The 15,188-nt window shown below is 41.3% G+C and overlaps 5 protein-coding genes and 1 non-coding gene across 8 annotated transcripts; all 6 read right to left on the minus strand.

Moving 5' to 3' along the window:
- Window positions 1–291: 291 nt before the first annotated feature.
- LOC130693322 (galectin-3-like) lies at window positions 292–1,278 on the minus strand. The gene is made up of 5 exons (XM_057516457.2): window positions 1,264–1,278; window positions 964–1,010; window positions 797–888; window positions 502–712; window positions 292–423 (listed from the first exon to the last, which is right to left on the minus strand). The coding sequence occupies exons 2-5, from the start codon at window positions 991–993 to the stop codon at window positions 304–306; spliced, it is 453 nt and encodes a 150-aa protein (XP_057372440.1). The 5' UTR covers window positions 994–1,010; window positions 1,264–1,278; the 3' UTR covers window positions 292–303.
- A 329-nt stretch (window positions 1,279–1,607) lies between these two features.
- LOC130693325 (32 kDa beta-galactoside-binding lectin-like) lies at window positions 1,608–2,767 on the minus strand. The gene is made up of 4 exons (XM_057516460.2): window positions 2,275–2,767; window positions 2,124–2,215; window positions 1,844–2,039; window positions 1,608–1,779 (listed from the first exon to the last, which is right to left on the minus strand). Exons 1-4 carry the CDS (start codon window positions 2,296–2,298, stop codon window positions 1,666–1,668), a joined length of 426 nt encoding a protein of 141 aa, XP_057372443.1. The 5' UTR covers window positions 2,299–2,767; the 3' UTR covers window positions 1,608–1,665.
- Window positions 2,768–2,865: 98 nt separating this feature from the next.
- Trnaa-cgc (transfer RNA alanine (anticodon CGC)) lies at window positions 2,866–2,937 on the minus strand. The gene has a single exon. It is a non-coding gene; the product is annotated as a tRNA-Ala (tRNA).
- A 4-nt stretch (window positions 2,938–2,941) lies between these two features.
- On the minus strand, window positions 2,942–4,021 carry LOC130693302 (serine/threonine-protein kinase/endoribonuclease ire-1-like). Its single transcript, XM_057516433.2, has 3 exons — window positions 3,743–4,021; window positions 3,193–3,671; window positions 2,942–3,128 (listed from the first exon to the last, which is right to left on the minus strand). Exons 1-3 carry the CDS (start codon window positions 4,003–4,005, stop codon window positions 3,007–3,009), a joined length of 864 nt encoding a protein of 287 aa, XP_057372416.1. The 5' UTR covers window positions 4,006–4,021; the 3' UTR covers window positions 2,942–3,006.
- A 1,976-nt stretch (window positions 4,022–5,997) lies between these two features.
- LOC130693260 (probable phospholipid-transporting ATPase IA) lies at window positions 5,998–13,369 on the minus strand. 2 transcript variants are annotated; one of them, XM_059494742.1, is made up of 19 exons: window positions 12,988–13,369; window positions 11,801–12,009; window positions 10,693–10,791; window positions 10,463–10,623; window positions 10,164–10,375; window positions 9,936–10,060; window positions 9,702–9,843; window positions 9,414–9,523; window positions 8,962–9,334; window positions 8,753–8,826; window positions 8,457–8,660; window positions 8,169–8,396; window positions 7,946–8,098; window positions 7,172–7,877; window positions 6,880–7,114; window positions 6,680–6,814; window positions 6,501–6,617; window positions 6,331–6,434; window positions 5,998–6,121 (listed from the first exon to the last, which is right to left on the minus strand). In XM_059494742.1, the coding sequence occupies exons 1-19, from the start codon at window positions 13,019–13,021 to the stop codon at window positions 6,018–6,020; spliced, it is 3,525 nt and encodes a 1,174-aa protein (XP_059350725.1). In that variant the 5' UTR covers window positions 13,022–13,369; the 3' UTR covers window positions 5,998–6,017. The 2 variants fall into 2 exon arrangements, with proteins under 2 accessions (XP_059350725.1, XP_057372368.1); XM_057516385.2 differs by having other exon boundaries at window positions 11,801–12,155; window positions 12,988–13,368.
- Window positions 13,370–13,626: 257 nt separating this feature from the next.
- LOC130693287 (putative neutral sphingomyelinase) lies at window positions 13,627–15,167 on the minus strand. 2 transcript variants are annotated; one of them, XM_057516417.2, is made up of 4 exons: window positions 15,030–15,167; window positions 14,579–14,971; window positions 14,313–14,522; window positions 13,627–14,244 (listed from the first exon to the last, which is right to left on the minus strand). In XM_057516417.2, exons 2-4 carry the CDS (start codon window positions 14,966–14,968, stop codon window positions 13,669–13,671), a joined length of 1,176 nt encoding a protein of 391 aa, XP_057372400.1. In that variant the 5' UTR covers window positions 14,969–14,971; window positions 15,030–15,167; the 3' UTR covers window positions 13,627–13,668. The 2 variants fall into 2 exon arrangements, with proteins under 2 accessions (XP_057372400.1, XP_057372399.1); XM_057516416.2 differs by lacking the exon at window positions 15,030–15,167 and having other exon boundaries at window positions 14,579–15,002.
- Between the last annotated feature and the right edge of the window lie 21 nt (window positions 15,168–15,188).

The raw sequence follows: 15,188 nt of genomic DNA on the forward strand, positions 1-15,188 counted from the left end.
TTCTTTCAAAACCTAAAACTGCATTAAAGCGTGAGTTGCCAATGCAAATACCAACGAAATACCTTTACTGTAATAACTGATTACAGAGCGTACCTTATACGATTTCATAAACCTTATCTTAAAACTTTTTGTTCGCAATTATTACTTAAAACTGCCGGCTAGTGTTCTAATTTATTGGTCTCTCATGTAGGAGTCAAAATACAAACAGGCTCTCCCCAAAGCGTTACTAGGATGCACTACATGAAGCAGGTTTAAAGAAGCAACAAAGCAATCATACTTTTAAATCATAACATATAAAATATATCAGCATTCTTTTATTTTGACCGACTTGATCTTGACATCTCCTTTGATTTTGATTATGTCTGCATTGCCGAGTGAAACACGATGATTGAAATCGAAATGATGGGCGTCGTTAAGCTCGACCTATTAACATATCCAAACAATTTTATTGTTGCGCAATCCTCAAACGCTGCGTGAGCAATATCTGTTTTATCTTATTACACTAAAACGATCCTCCAAAACTTTGATCTGAAGCTTAAAAGGTTCTCCTCTTTCAAGCGGATTATCGGCACGCTCTTCTGCACCCCAATTACCAGAAGGGAAATTGGTGTTGCGAACCACAGTTCGTTTGTAAGGTTCTTCCTCGTTGAAACGGAAGTCCAAATGAAAAATGCATTGTTCACTTGAATTTTCGATAAAGTTGATAGAAAATCTATTTTAAAGATGATTGTTAATTCACAGAAAACAATAAACAGGAGTAAAAGTGTTTTAATTTGAAAAATTCGAAAGTTAATACCGCACGGCGTTTTCTAGAGGCTCGCCCTTGACTTCAACTTTATCTCCAACCTCAAGCTTCCCATCAGTAATAGTATGCACAACTGGTACTTCCTTGAAAAGTATTATCGTTTGGAAGTAAAAAAAACACATGATCTTAGCAAAATATTTTAAAAATTTCTTAATTACCGGGTGCTTCAAAGATATTGTTTTGGACATCGTGTTGAATAGACGATCTATAGTATATGAACAATGAACGTTGTTAATGCTGTCGAAATACTTAAGAAATGAAGTTAAAGCAGCACCCAAGGTTATGATTTGAACACAAAAATGTGTGGGTCTGTTTGCAACAGAATGGAAGTAATGTTATCGTTATCTGGCCGGAAGAGATAGCGTTGGCAACATCCGAAAGAAATGTCACCAGCTTAGCTTAGCGTTGATTACGAACACTAGCTCCATTTAGTTGTATAGCTAAAGCGTAATATTTACCAATGAAAACGAAAACTGGAACGACAGCTGGTGTGAACGTCCAGATGAATCAGTGAATCAGAAAGCAACCTTTCCACTCAAAAAGCAGACGAAAACTGTATGAATCAGACTCGTTTTAACCGCTGCGAGTCGTGGTTGTTCTGCGAAAGGATATGAACTAAGGTATGGAAAACCGATTATGCCGCCCACCTGGCGGTGTGACGAAGACGACCTTGGATGACGTAAGTTTCGCAGAATTTGAGGCTAGCAGACATGCATCCATCTTGAAAATGCATGGGATACAATCAAGTACGTTTTGCCTCGTATCAGCTAAGCTTAGTAGGATTGTAGTGCAGGAATTTAGATTATTTATGACCTATTTCTATTGAAAATTTTAGTTCAACAATGAAAGTAACATCAGCACTAATTAATTTGAACACTCTGAATATATACGTCGCCTTCAACCATCAATGTATCGGCCTTGTTCATGTCGAAACGAAATACAAATTCGCTATGGTACTGGAAATCAACAATGATCTAGCAAATGTTAAAAGAAATGTGAGTTGAAGATCGAGTCGTTAGTAAACTTACGGTTTCATACCACAAAACGATCCATCGAGCATTTGACCTCGATGTTGAATTTCCTTCCCATCAAGAGTGGTAGAGGGTGACGTTCCTCTTGGCCCCAGCATCCCACTGGGAAATTTGAATTAAGGACTGTCTCGTTTTGGTCAAAACGAAATTCTAACTGAAAAAGCCGTGTCCCGGAACTTGTTTCGACGAAACTGATAGAGAACCTACAGACATTAAGGTAAAAATGTTTTCATTATACACATCTTCCTTTATTAAAATGATGCAATTTGCACAGGTAAATTGAGGACCTTTGAGCTCCGTAGAATGCGTCACCAACGAAAACAAAATCACGACCAGGAACAGACTGCTTCTCTGATAAACTAACAGTGAATGGAATGGTCTGTTGCAATAGATAACCAGTTACGTCATAAGAACGAGACAGTTTAATCAAGTTTTTACCGGATTATTCCACATTAGTGTCATTTTTTTTCTCCTTGCAATTCAATTGAATTTGTAGAAACACCGAGAACAAGCACGTAACACCAGAATAAAATGAACAATATGGCGATTACTTCAACAAATTTTACACTTCACATCCAGGAAATTCAAACACTAGAAAATATGCCTCGGGTTTTACCCATGAATGGGGCTGTGATTTGAAAATGCAACATAACTGGATTGTTCACGGATGTGGGAATGAAACGGAAATGAAATGCTTGTGTGCTAGAGAAACCCTAATAACTAAGGAACTCAAGAACATTTCAGTAAAGAAGCTATGGCTCGGGAGTAGAGTGATCGCTTTTCACGCAGAAATCTTGTGTTCAAGGCCTATGAGGACCAAATATGTATTCCGTCTGATTATCAATGATTACAAGATGGATCCAATTACTGAGGCGATGACATTTTTCTTTTTGTCAGAAAGTTATTTCAACATTTTGAAATCTGAGATTTCATTCCTTCAGACATGTCCGAATGCCAGTAATATGGAAAATTAAAAGACGAAGACCGGAAATGTTACATTCCGATACGATCGGTTGATATATAATTCCATGGAGGAGTGGAGGATTGAACTCCAGACTTCTCGCATGCGAAGCGAGCACTCTACCACTGAGTTACACCCCCTATATTCATTATAAAAATGTATTTGCAAATAATGCAAGTCCACAAATTTAACTAGCAACGAAAAATTATTTAAGCACGAGAAATATGGGGCTTTAGCAACGTTAACGCCTCATCCAATTTCATTCGTTCATGTGGTTCTCTTTTGATCATGTTTTCGATGATGGCCACAGCAAAATGTTGTTCTCCTAAAGCTGCAAATACAAACGAAACCATTTATCTCTGCAAACTCATTTACGAAAGTAAGAAGGAACTTACAAGCCAAGTTGTATTTCCCTTCGATGATGTTGAGAGCGACAAAATGCCGCGATCCTCCACTGAGGAAAGGATGATCTCCTTTAGTTAGAAAACTGTACAACAGACACCCGAGCGAGAACGTATCGCTGGCTACATTATGTCTGGCATCACTTTTCTCTACACTGGAATCCTCATCATCACTTTGAAGGATTTCAGGTGCTTGCATTTCCAGCGACGTCTTCTGACTACTACTCATGGAGAAACTAGCGCTAGCGGATATGGGCATTGTCAATCCGAAATCTGATATTTTAATTTGAATCGACAGTGAAATGAGAGCGTTTTCTGGCTTGATACTACGATGAATGAATCCCTGTGAATGGATATAATGTAATCCGCTGATCATCTGGAAAAGGCCATCCGCTTGGCTAGGCACTTCTCCCTTGTACGTGTTGCAGCAGTAATCAAAAACACTTGCAATGCACAAGTCCATGACGTGATACCTTTGGAATACGAATAACAACAATTAATATGACGTATGCAATATTTAAGAAATGAATGTTCTTTTTCTTACCGAAAGTTGTCGTCATCGTAGATACCTATCATTTTTACAACGTTTGGATGATCTAATGCTGCTAGTTTGTTGAAACACTCGTCAAGTGTTCTCTTTTCCCAGTAAGAATGCAAATCTGAAGTCATCACTCGCTTTATGGCCACTTGAATACTGCCTCCAAACGTACCCCCAAAAATGATGGCTTTTCTGCTTCGACCAATCACATTCTTACGATCTAATTCAACCTCTGAAACGGTAATGTTTCGTCTGGCTGCGTTAGTCATGACGTATTATTTTTTAGTTTTACTTAGTCAGTTACGCTTATTTAAAAAAAATCTTTAGAAGGGAGGAGTCGGCACGAAAGCCTGAAATGTCTGTGCCATGAACGTACCTTGCTGGAACTGAACAAGCCATCAATGGTCCTGTCTATTATACGTCCAACGTTATTCTTATCTTCACGAAGCAGCATTTCGTCATGTGAATCCATACACTAAAAATGTGAGAAATTACAAAAAATTTCATTCATCTGTCTTAGGATATTCTTACGGAAGTGTCGAGAAAACTATAGATTAGCGATTGTCTTAATTGTTTTCTGTTTGTTTTCCACACAACCAGATATTGAAATTCTCAGAAGAATTCCAAGACGTCTCCACAATGACGCCATACAAATAAACATTACATTATAGCATTGAAATATGTGATTTATCTTAAGGAATTGAGTCATTTTGGACTTTGGAATCAATTTTCACGTTAGGCAACAAAATGAACGAAATGGCCAAAGAATAATCTAGAAACATTGTTACAATAAAGAGGAATAAGAAAAAAAGTGACTTGCCCAGTAAGTTCCGCTGTTGCAAAGACAGGTACGTCACGTTCATTATGAATACTTTTACATCATGCTTGAAGTATTTCATTTCCTATTCGTTCCTGCAATTTTAAGAATCCACCGAAAGCGGAAGCGAATACGACATTCCTACCTGGCTAAATTCAGTATAAGTTTCTCTTTTGATGCTAAGAGCAATCTGCCCAATTATCACACGAAGCTCTCAACATAATCTACACATCAAACTGAAATATTGCAAAGAAAATTAAAAGGGACTTACTCCAGATGTTGGAAATGGAATTTTAACCATATTGTGTGAAATCCGTTGTGGCACCTGAAACTTCTGGAATTCAAGATAAATTCATTTCTTTTGCACACAACTAGGTGGTTCTCGAACTCAACTCCGAAGCCATCTCGAAAGTCTTCCTACCACTTTGTTCAATCTGTAATGGAAAACGTGACACCGGATTTTTCAGCCATACACATTAATAATATGATAATGACAACAGTATATCGAAGATTGAAAGAGCAGGTCGATAGAAAACGAAGATGTAGAGCGACCACAGGGAAAGATAGGCTGATAAAAAATGATTCAACATAACAAACAAAGAAGTCAATGAGAAAGGTGAAAGTGAGGACCCGCGATAAGAATAAAGTGTTGGGCAGGAAGACAAATAGAAACGGCACACGGAGGTGAATAACTATGTCCGCAGGAAGGAAAATACGACGAAAAAGAAACGTGAGCCGCAATTTGAATTGGCAAGAAACAAAAGGCAGATAACACACTTATAAACACTTAAACCCCACCCATCCTTCCCATTTCCACCACAATAATTGACAGGATAATAAATACGGACAAATTTTTATTAATTAATCAGGAAATTCATGTTGACTAGAATTTGTTGAAAGTTAAATGTATCGGTGAAAATCTAATACTTGCGTGGCCATCACATCAGCCGATCGTGGGTACCTAAAAGTGTGTGTGTAGTAAGGAACAAGAATTGTGACTAGGGCCAAAAAGGACAAACCAAACACAAGGAGATAAAAAAAATTTCGACGACATGTAAAGAGATATTTTCACAGTTAACACAGATGGCGTGGAAAACGAATAAAATGAAACATTCCCAATCTCGAACATTCAACTCCGGATGTCCCCGCTTCACATCGACGAGGAAGTTTAAAGAGATACACAACATGAAGCCGAGGCTAACGGGCGCACACCAAAATGAAATGAAATGCGGGTGGTCTTTCCATCGCTTTGAACTTACTTTTTTTGTTCCGAAAATGTGGGTAATAAATACGAACAGATCAAGAAGAAGCCGGCTCGACAAACTGGGAACTTCCTTTTTTTTTTTGTTGTCCTATGCAAATTTGTCCATCTGTTGGGCCCCCTTTTTTTTTCTTCTTCCGGATGTGAGATAAGCGGGTGTTTACTTTGGTTGATTTCCCCCTCTTTGTTGTGTTTACTTTCTTTTACAGTTTGTCCATAAACCTCGAAGGCAAAGTGGTGTCGTAGGCTCGAACCATATCTCCTTGCCGTACCGCTCCGTGCTCTTCTTGTGAGAAAGCGTATCCGTCTGGAAATGAGATAGAAACAACAAGACAAACACACACACAAACAAACTGTATAGTGAACAATGGTTATCTGTATTAACTTAAAAAAAAAAGGAAAAAAAAAAGAAAAATTTTATCGAGGTTACTTTGTACAAAAACGAAACAAATAGCGCTTAAGTCGTAAAGTTGTTAATTTTTTAAAGAATTTGTTCAGAAAAATGAGGAAGATTACGAGAAAGTTCGAGTTCCGTTTGGCCGCGAGCTCCATCCGATGAAGTGTGCGGCCGTCGGAAAACATTGCGGACGCTGCGCATCAATCGGGCTGTCTCCACCAATCTGCATAAACGAACGTGTTGGAAAGGGACGAATGAATAAAAAAAAAAAAATGCATTTAATAATTACTTGGTCCTTGAGTCCCTCCGCTGACTATCCAACAGCTTCCCCGATTCGGATCGCTGTAGGTTTATCTCTCTTTCGCATACTTGGTCAGTGAATGACTTGAACATTGTGTTCCAAAACCTGTATCGCAATTGATGAATAATGATTATGTTTTTTAAAAAATAAATTATGTGAACGAATACGTTTTGATGGAAAAATCGGAAAGTAGGGCAGTGACTGGGGCCAGGATCAACCCGAACCAAAATACTGGCGAAGACATGAGCATGTGTGACATGCCGGCCATGTTGGCAGCAATGGGTAAACTCGGCCAGAAATGACTGTAGAAACCGATACAAATAAACATGACGATAAAAAAGAAATACAGTTAATGCAAAGGTTTTACCTGTAAAAAGCCAAAAAGAGGAACCAGGTCAAAACAGATCCCCCGATGGCCAATAAAGAAAGCCACGTCCATGACGAGGTTTCCAGGGCCGCTTTCAGACACACTGTGACCACCACGTAAGTGTACACAGCATTGCCCAGTATCAGATAGCCACCATCTTTGCCGTTAGACCACACAATATCCTCGCCAAAGGCCATCAACGGTAGCCAAAACAGCAACACGGAATGAAGCAGAGCTGTGCCAAAGCCAGAATTACAACTCGATCGTGTGGCAATACGAAACGCTGACTTACCTTTCAACATCCAGTACCAAAAGACCTTGACATTGAAATGTTGGGCAGTTTGGGAAGGTTTGTAGAGCTGAGGGTATCTGTAGGAAACCTCGGCGGTGCATCGGCGGTCAAAAAGTCCCAGAGCTAAAGGTGGTGCAGCTGTGAATAGTACATTGTAGAGACCGATGGTCCATCGCTCAAAGAGGATCTGCCCCGACCAGGCAGAGTAATGGGCGAACCAAAGTTCAATGACGTAGAGGGTAATGTTCTTGTAGAACGAGTAGAGAATGAGACGGCACATGCGGTAGTAGTTGGAGGCGCCGTGGACGAGGAGTAGCCGCCGTAGGAAGCGGAACTGGGCGATGGAGTAATCCGAAGCGCAGGCCGCTTGCAAGCCCTCCATTCCGGAGATGCCGACTCCGACGTGGGCCTTTTGGATCATGGCCACATCATTGGCACCGTCGCCGATGGCCAGCGTCACGGCTTGCGTCTCAACTGTCACGGCCTCGACAATCTCGGCCTTCTGACTGGGCGTAACACGGCAGCAAATAACTGCCCGACACTGCAGGCACAGTTGAAGGAAATCTTTCTTCAAATCGCAGCTCATGGCGTACTTCAGCGTCTGGCCGTCGACGACCAGGGCGGCCGATGAGGCCATCGTGATGCTGAGGGGTGAACTACCTTCAGATCGGGTGCTCAACCACCGACCAATGACTTCCCTGGTCCCCTGCAATAAAAAGGTAAAACAATAAAAGTCAAAAGCCGGAACGAACCGGTTTAAGCGTGTCGACTTACATCGAGCGAATCCTCATTCATGACCAATAATTCCATGTTCGAATTCAGAAGGCGACACGCGTGTCCGATATTAATGGCCGTTTCCTGCTTGTCACCCGTCAACATCCAAAGGCGGATGTCCGCCTCTAGTAATGCTTCAATTGTTTCCGGAACCTAGTCGACAAGTAGAAAACTTGATAAAAAATTTTGTATCCAAACAAAAGGAAAGGGATATCCCGCTAACCTCTTCTTGCAATTTGTCTTCAATGGCCGTAGCGCCAAGCAGGACCAAATTGTTCTCAATGAGGTTGGCCGCATCCGACAATTTCTCCTCTCGATTCTGCATCGAAGTGGACGCTCTGTGGTACGTGTGCTTCCATTCTTCGTAAATGTCGTGAGGGATCTCGGCCACTGCGCAGCACAGGGTGCGCAGGCCTTCACGGGCGAACGATTCCAAATGGCTTGTTGTCACCTGTTTCGAAACATTAAGCATAAAGAAAAAAAAAAAAAGGAATCGAATCTGACCGGATACCTGTCTGATGTATTGTTGGTGTTGTTGAGGGCCGGTAGGGACGACGTTGCCTAATCGCTCATAAATGACGGTATCGGCTCCTTTGCAAAAGAGCTTTATCTTTCCGGAAGGCGTCCGGACAATGACCGACATGCGTTTACGGTCGCTGCTGAACTCGAGGATGTGAAGGAGTTGGTAACGATGTTCCATACCCTCGGCTGTGATCTATCGCAATCGAAAGCCCCAGGCATTAATCATCATGTGATGCATCACTGGCGTCGTAATACAAGGCAAAAAATCAATGCCATACAACGTACCGTGAGTGTTTCTGGTGTGCGTGACGACAGGACCCATCCTAAACGGGCGGCTCCTTGAATCAGAGCTCTTTCATCTAATAAAAAGAAAAAGGAAAAAGTCACGAACGGAGAATGTAAGACGGGGGGAGATTAGCAATTCCCACATAAAACCAATCACGATAAGTGAGAACATGAGCATCTAGGGTGCTGCTTATAAATTGATTAAAGACCTGGAGAAGCAGCGTGATAGTGTAGGATGTTCGGATTGGTTTCATCCTTTTCGGGTATGACCGTGTGACAGACAGCCAAAAGGGTAAGGAACTCTCGGATGTAGGGGGCGTTCGAATGTTTGGCCGTCAAATCCTGGATCATTGATGAAGCCATGCCCGAACTGTTGACGACCACATCGTTTTTGGCCGAGTAGATAGTACCACCCACTGAGCACTGCTGAAACTCCATTATATTTTGCGTCAACGTGCCCGTCTTGTCAGTGAAAACGTATTTAACTTGTCCGAGTTCCTCGTTCAAATTAGAAGTTCGGGCACACGCCGGCGTGTTCGTCGCTACGTGGTACATTTCCAAATCATTGTTGATGAATGTGGCCTACAAGAGAAATTGGACATGAGTAATCTTATTTGAGAGCTAACAGCAGAACAAACATTTTGAACAGACTGTGTCCGACCTGAAAAAACCGCACCACTTCGATCGTGACTTGCAAGGAAATGGGGATGAGGTTGTTAAAAAGAATGATGTACGTCAATAAATTGTAGCCGAAGTTGGCAGTTGGTAAATCTGGATAGAGAAAAAAAAAAGACATGCGATTCCATCAATCACAAACCGATGAAATGAAGCTTGGTAATCATAATTTCTTTGAAGTTAATTAAGCAAAGCAGTCCATAAGCGAACGGGGTACAACTGTTAGCTGAACAAAGGATGTTACTAGTTTTAAGGTTTTGTAATTTGTGTTTACCTTCTAATCCAATGTACCAATGTGAGAAGCCAAAATAGGAGGCCCAAAACTCATTGAAACTGGAAGCCAGTAATGCGAGCATAACCAGCAAGAAAAACAGTAACAAGATTTGCATATTGGCCGCTTGATCTACAGTCGATCTCTACAGATTGCGTCCGCCCGCAAAAAAGAAAAAAAAATCGAAGCAACTGATTATTTTCAATGAATCACAAATGAAAATGTCATCCATTCAACTTTTAACGGCGCGGCTGCAGATGAATTTTGCAATAGTTTGGTCTCATGGCCGGTATAGAGGACGATTCCGGTTGCCCATTTGGTGTTTTGAAGCCGGGCTCCTCTCTGTAGCAATTGATCCGGACCTAAACAACCCAAACGTCATTTACTATTATAAACGAGTATCTGCGTCAAGGGATATATATAGAAAAAAAAGGCGATCGCACATAAGTAGCTCAGCAACGATACCTAAGGCAAGCGGCTCATATTTGGCGAGTCGGAGCGTGCCATTGAATTCGTACAAGTGACGATTGGGTAGTTCGCAGTGGAGAATGCCTTGCAAATCCTTCAGAGCTGATACGCTCAACAGTTTGGCCGTTGTCGGCAAAGCTTGGCGGATCTTCAAGTTGGTTTCACCGTCCAAATTGGCCGTCTCGATATAGCACAACGAATGTGGCTCACTGTGCCAAACATCCGTACAATAGGTCAATGTAGGATTAGTGACCTACCTCACGCACAAACAATAAATACAATAAAACAATACATACCTTGAGGAAATCAAGATTAAATCAGCTGGGAAAAACGCCCCCGCTCTGACTCTGACGACATCTCCGACATTAATTTGCTGCCAAGCTAACCAGAGCCATTGGCCATCACGCAAGACTTCCACCTGCCTTTTATTGGTCTCCTGGTCAGCTTTATGTCGTTTCTGTTCAACGTTACAAAAATGTAAATATTATTTAAAAATGCTTCCTATTTCAACATAATATACACTTACGACATCTTCGACAATTTCCTTAGTGGCCGACACGGCTAGGATGAACAGCAATGGAACGAGCGTCGTGTATCGACCCGTCGGTGAAACATCGGGAATTTGCTGCCATACGACGAACCAAAACATACGAGAAAAATCAAAACAAAGAAGAAAAAAAACGGGTCAGATAAAAGGGTGCCGCTGTGCAAGAAGATCAAATATGGAAAAGAACAAAATACCAGGAAGCAGAAAATATATACCAAAATAAAAGTTGGGCATAGCCAGACATAGATCAATCAGATAGGTCACGCCGTGTAGTAGAGGACGACGGAAATTTGGACGCATTCAGCTGAAAGTTCCCAAAAAAGAATTTGGCCATTGTGTTTTCCTTGCCAACACGATTCTCGTCTGATGGTTCAAACCAACCAAGAAAAAAAAAAATCGGACAAGATTCTCTCTCTCCTCAAAACCCTGTGACAAAGCAAAAAAGACATATTGCTTTTTCTTTTCTTACCCCAACCCATTTCAAAGTGCGGTTTTCCCCTTCACTTGGTCATTAGTGTCGCAATTAGGCTTTCCACTAGAAGAATCATCCCATTCCAAGAAAACGCGAAAGGGTTCCTTGCACTCCAACAAAATGGGGCGGTTACGTGTAGGACATTAAGAAAGAAAGTGAACTTATTTTCTCAGAAACTCTTGTCTTCTTTCTCAATAGTCTCTAAAACAAATAGACTTCATACATGGCTACCGCTCTACAGCAACAAGGCTAATACGCATTGATTTTCCAGGACGGCTATAAACTTGCCCCTAGCTTCCCATTTCTTTGCAAGAAACTTGCACTGAGGAAAATGGTGAAACGATTTTAGAGCGTGCAACTTTGACATGATTGGCTTTCGAGTAGGGGTGTACACGGTACGCCTCGCCGTCTCCTCCCAAAAAATCAATGAGATTAAGGTGTGCGACACTTGGTAGGGCCTACATTTTCCTGTTAACGCGGCTCAGACAAACTACACGATCAATTTCCCATCATCTGCTACGCCACAGGACATTTCACCATCAAATAGGATTGCGGCCGATTTGTAATACATGCTTTTCAACTGGAAATAAAGGTAAAATGAATGTTTTGATTTACCTGGAGTAGGGCGATGAATAGGAAAAAGCAGTTGGAGTAGCGTCGAAATTGCTCAAAGAGGAAGCAAGGTAGGAAGGAGAGGGCGTTGTATTTCGCCGTCGAGACCCGGTTGCTGCAAAAACGCTGTCCAGTCACCTGGATCCGGATGGCACGAAGTTCCACACATTCGGCCGCCTCGGTGGCGCCCGACGTCCGGTCGTCCTCCTCCTCTGTAACTCGCATATCACATCACAACTCGGATAGTTATCATCAAATTATCCGATCAAGTGGGAGAAGAAGGAGAACTAGAAGTACAGGGAGGACTTTTTGCGTTTCCATTCGGCTCCAAACGCACAAAAATCATCGCACCAATCGACTACAAGAACAAAAATAACCGAATTGAAGGACAAAAAGGAAACTAAATCACGCCCACTAGCATCAAACACAATCACTATGCAAATATCCTAGGAACATTGGATCCGTTAGTGTTCTTCAATAACAGCAAGAAAAAAACAAACAATGCCCCTCTTTAATATTCTCGAGTTCTTTCTTGTTCAGCAACAGGCGGCGGTGATAGGGCAGGGTGACGACACCCGGCATCTGCCGTCGTTGTCGTCTTCGATTCTCCCTTGAAATGAGAAGGAAAAAGTGAAGCACACCAGTCGAGTAGTGTTCCTTATTCTTTTTCCTTCTGATGTTTCTAACCCCCGTTTTGCTTCTGAGGAAAACCCCCACGCAGAGAAAATTGTTGGAGAGCGCAAGCGTCGACCGCCGGTCAATAATTTTCTCTTCACGAAACGCACCAAAGATCTTACTTGTACAAACTGTAGTTCTGTACACTAGTATATTACTGTACATGCACAATACGGAAGAGAAACGGAAAAGAATAAAGGAAAAAGACCGGAAAACGTGCAGCCCTTACCAGAAAGCCATCAATAGCATGTCTACTACCGAGGTCGGCCATTCAACATATTAAAATATTAGGATTTGTTTTCTAGCACAAAGGATGGATTAATAGAATCCAAGGATGAACTCAGTCAATATTGAATAACACAACAGAGAAACGTGACGGAAATAATCAAAGCTGAATGCATTTAAGATTATAATGGCGTATTGTTTTGAAAGAGAATAAAAAAGACGACACGAAACGAAGAGTCTATGAGTAGAGTCTAAATTTTTGAATTCAAATGTTTGTTTGTGAACGTTACCGCTTAGTCGACTGATCATGCCAAAAGTTCCCATTGGTATCGCTTTAATGGCGCGCAGAAAAGGTGCAGAGATGCAGCTGGTTCTTAAACCTTTCACTATTTCATGTAAACAAAATTTGAACAACGGGTTGACTCACACGCCGACGTAAACACAAACATCCAAACTGTAAAACGGGATTTCCAGTTTTAAAATGTCTTCCAGTTTAGCCTTCACTGTCGAACTGCATAACGCCACTTGGGGATAAAATTACCTTAGGCTGTTGTAGTTAAAAAAAAAGAACAGCTCAGAAATCCCAGAAAAGATAGACTTTTACTGTTTGTTTTTTAATCAGGTGAGTTTTCTTTCTGCAGTTGTTCTATCATTTCCCAACTGATATGAAATATAGCCACAAAAAGAGGTATTATATATATCTAGTTGGAATTCGCACTCGATGCCACTATGCAGCACACAGCACTGTATCTCCTTTACCTTCGACACGAGAAAAGAACCGCCCTCCTCCAAGCGAAACACCAACTGCCATGCGCCATTTGTCTCAAAAGGGGATGTTTGAATGCAACAAGTAACAGAGCCATCTACTGATAAAAAGCTCTATTTCTTTTTTTTTTCGAATACGAATTTGAAAGCTCTTAACATCGTATGCTAAATTATTTCTATAAAATATCACGTTATCAAATATGGTGTTATAAATTTTCGAGGAATTTTAATCGAGTCATAATGGCGAGTTTCCCTGCCAGAATGCCGTGTAACTCGATCCGGTTCCAAAGGGTGGCCATGATAAGGCAAAAAACGGCGACTAGAGTCATGAACAAATGGGTGACTGTCAAGGTGTAGTGAACAATGCGTGAGCCATCGTGGGAAAAAGGAAGAGTCGCTAACAGAACGATAAATAGACCAAAGGCCAGCCAATAGTTCCGTCTGTCATTGGAGAGATTCCTAAGCGCAGAATCACACACCTGTAAAGCTTCCTTCAATGACCAGATGGACAATTCTTTGCTCCGGCTTTCATCGGCAACATTAGGCTGGTTTTCCACAATTCTAAATTTGGCACAAACTGCTTCATGGTCTGAGTAACTAAAGGAATAGCCAGGAATGCGAGATGGAAGTGGAATGTTGACATTAACTGTCTCAATATGTAGGCCTTCTCTTGAACTACCCATGATGAAATCGATGCGTTTGCCATTAGGACAGGTATTCAGGCTTTCTATCGCTGTATACGAGTTGGCTGGTGTTTCACTAGTCGTACCTTCAGAGTCCGGCTGTAAATGAAAATAAGAATTATATTGTTCAAGTTAAAATTTAATCCATACAATTAAAATACTAGTACCTTTCCAGTGGTAAGATACAAATCTTGCAATGAGGTATGGTCGCAAATAAGTCGGTAGGCAAGACTTCCTGGCTCAGTATTTAAATCACCGCCAAGGATACAAACGTCAGCTTTGTTCCGCGTGTAGCGTATCATTTGTGATGTTTCAAAGGCTTGTACTACCCGGTGGGCATGGTATTCATCACTTGCCGGGTTGTATTCTGCATGTAACTGAGAAAAATTTTAATAGTAGGCTACACTCAAACTAAACTGAATTACAAACTTACATGAGTTACATAAAGATTAATTTTCAGACCATGGTAAATAACTGTGCACAGACCAACACCTTTCCCTCCAAACCAGTCCCCATGCTGAATTTTGTGGATGTACCCATTAAGGCTCCAAGCATGGAAGTAAACATCCACAATCTTGGCTTTTGAGAGAATACAAACTCCACCACCAATGACCCCACTGTGAAAGTAGTGACTGTAGGGCATGACATTCACCACCTTGTTGGCTATCAGTTGGAAATCTTCTTCTACCCAGACCTCTTGCAAGAACACAAAATCATAACATCCTGATTGCAGATGGTTTGCTATTGCATCTATGCGAATCTTGCGATCTTTCGAAACTCCAGCAATGCCCCAGCAGTTTAAAGTCAAAGCCGTCAACTCCATTATCTGATATGCAAAAAGATAAGAACAGTAAGGGCACTTTGTTCTATGCTGTGAAGCTTACCTGCAGTGGCAAATGATACTTTTATATAGAATATGCAATTGTTTCAAAATGAATGAAATTACACAACAGATTTTAAAACAATGACAAAAACGGCAAAGGACGTGATTTAAGTATTAGGGTTTTTGCCACTTCTAGCTAAACACGTGAGATTGCCCTGTT

Source organism: Daphnia carinata, chromosome 3 (assembly GCF_022539665.2).
Source record: "Daphnia carinata strain CSIRO-1 chromosome 3, CSIRO_AGI_Dcar_HiC_V3, whole genome shotgun sequence".
Lineage (NCBI taxonomy): Eukaryota > Metazoa > Arthropoda > Branchiopoda > Diplostraca > Daphniidae > Daphnia > Daphnia carinata.

Excerpts from the sequence above, each read along its gene's own strand:
- LOC130693302 (XM_057516433.2), bottom strand. The coding sequence starts at position 4,005 with ATGACTAACGCAGCCAGACGAAACATTACCGTTTCAGAGGTTGAATTA. Across the intron at positions 3,672-3,742 it reads TACGATGACGACAACTTTCG|GTATCACGTCATGGACTTGT; the intron begins GTAAGAAAAAGA and ends CGTATTCCAAAG. Across the intron at positions 3,129-3,192 it reads AGGGAAATACAACTTGGCTT|CTTTAGGAGAACAACATTTT; the intron begins GTAAGTTCCTTC and ends TTGTATTTGCAG.
- LOC130693260 (XM_059494742.1), bottom strand. The coding sequence starts at position 13,021 with ATGGGAACTTTTGGCATGATCAGTCGACTAAGCG. Across the intron at positions 10,624-10,692 it reads AGGAAATTGTCGAAGATGTC|AAACGACATAAAGCTGACCA; the intron begins GTAAGTGTATAT and ends AACGTTGAACAG. Across the intron at positions 7,878-7,945 it reads TGAATGAGGATTCGCTCGAT|GGGACCAGGGAAGTCATTGG; the intron begins GTAAGTCGACAC and ends TTTTTATTGCAG.
- LOC130693287 (XM_057516417.2), bottom strand. The coding sequence starts at position 14,968 with ATGGAGTTGACGGCTTTGACTTTAAACTGCTGGGGCATTGCTGGAGTT. Across the intron at positions 14,523-14,578 it reads TTAATCTTTATGTAACTCAT|TTACATGCAGAATACAACCC; the intron begins GTAAGTTTGTAA and ends AATTTTTCTCAG. Across the intron at positions 14,245-14,312 it reads TGTATCTTACCACTGGAAAG|CCGGACTCTGAAGGTACGAC; the intron begins GTACTAGTATTT and ends TTTCATTTACAG.
- LOC130693322 (XM_057516457.2), bottom strand. The coding sequence starts at position 993 with ATGTCCAAAACAATATCTTTGAAGCACCCG. Across the intron at positions 889-963 it reads CAATATCTTTGAAGCACCCG|GAAGTACCAGTTGTGCATAC; the intron begins GTAATTAAGAAA and ends ATACTTTTCAAG. Across the intron at positions 713-796 it reads CCTCTAGAAAACGCCGTGCG|ATTTTCTATCAACTTTATCG; the intron begins GTATTAACTTTC and ends TCTTTAAAATAG.
- LOC130693325 (XM_057516460.2), bottom strand. The coding sequence starts at position 2,298 with ATGACACTAATGTGGAATAATCCG. Across the intron at positions 2,216-2,274 it reads CACTAATGTGGAATAATCCG|ACCATTCCATTCACTGTTAG; the intron begins GTAAAAACTTGA and ends CTATTGCAACAG. Across the intron at positions 1,780-1,843 it reads GCTCGATGGATCGTTTTGTG|ATCATTGTTGATTTCCAGTA; the intron begins GTATGAAACCGT and ends AACATTTGCTAG.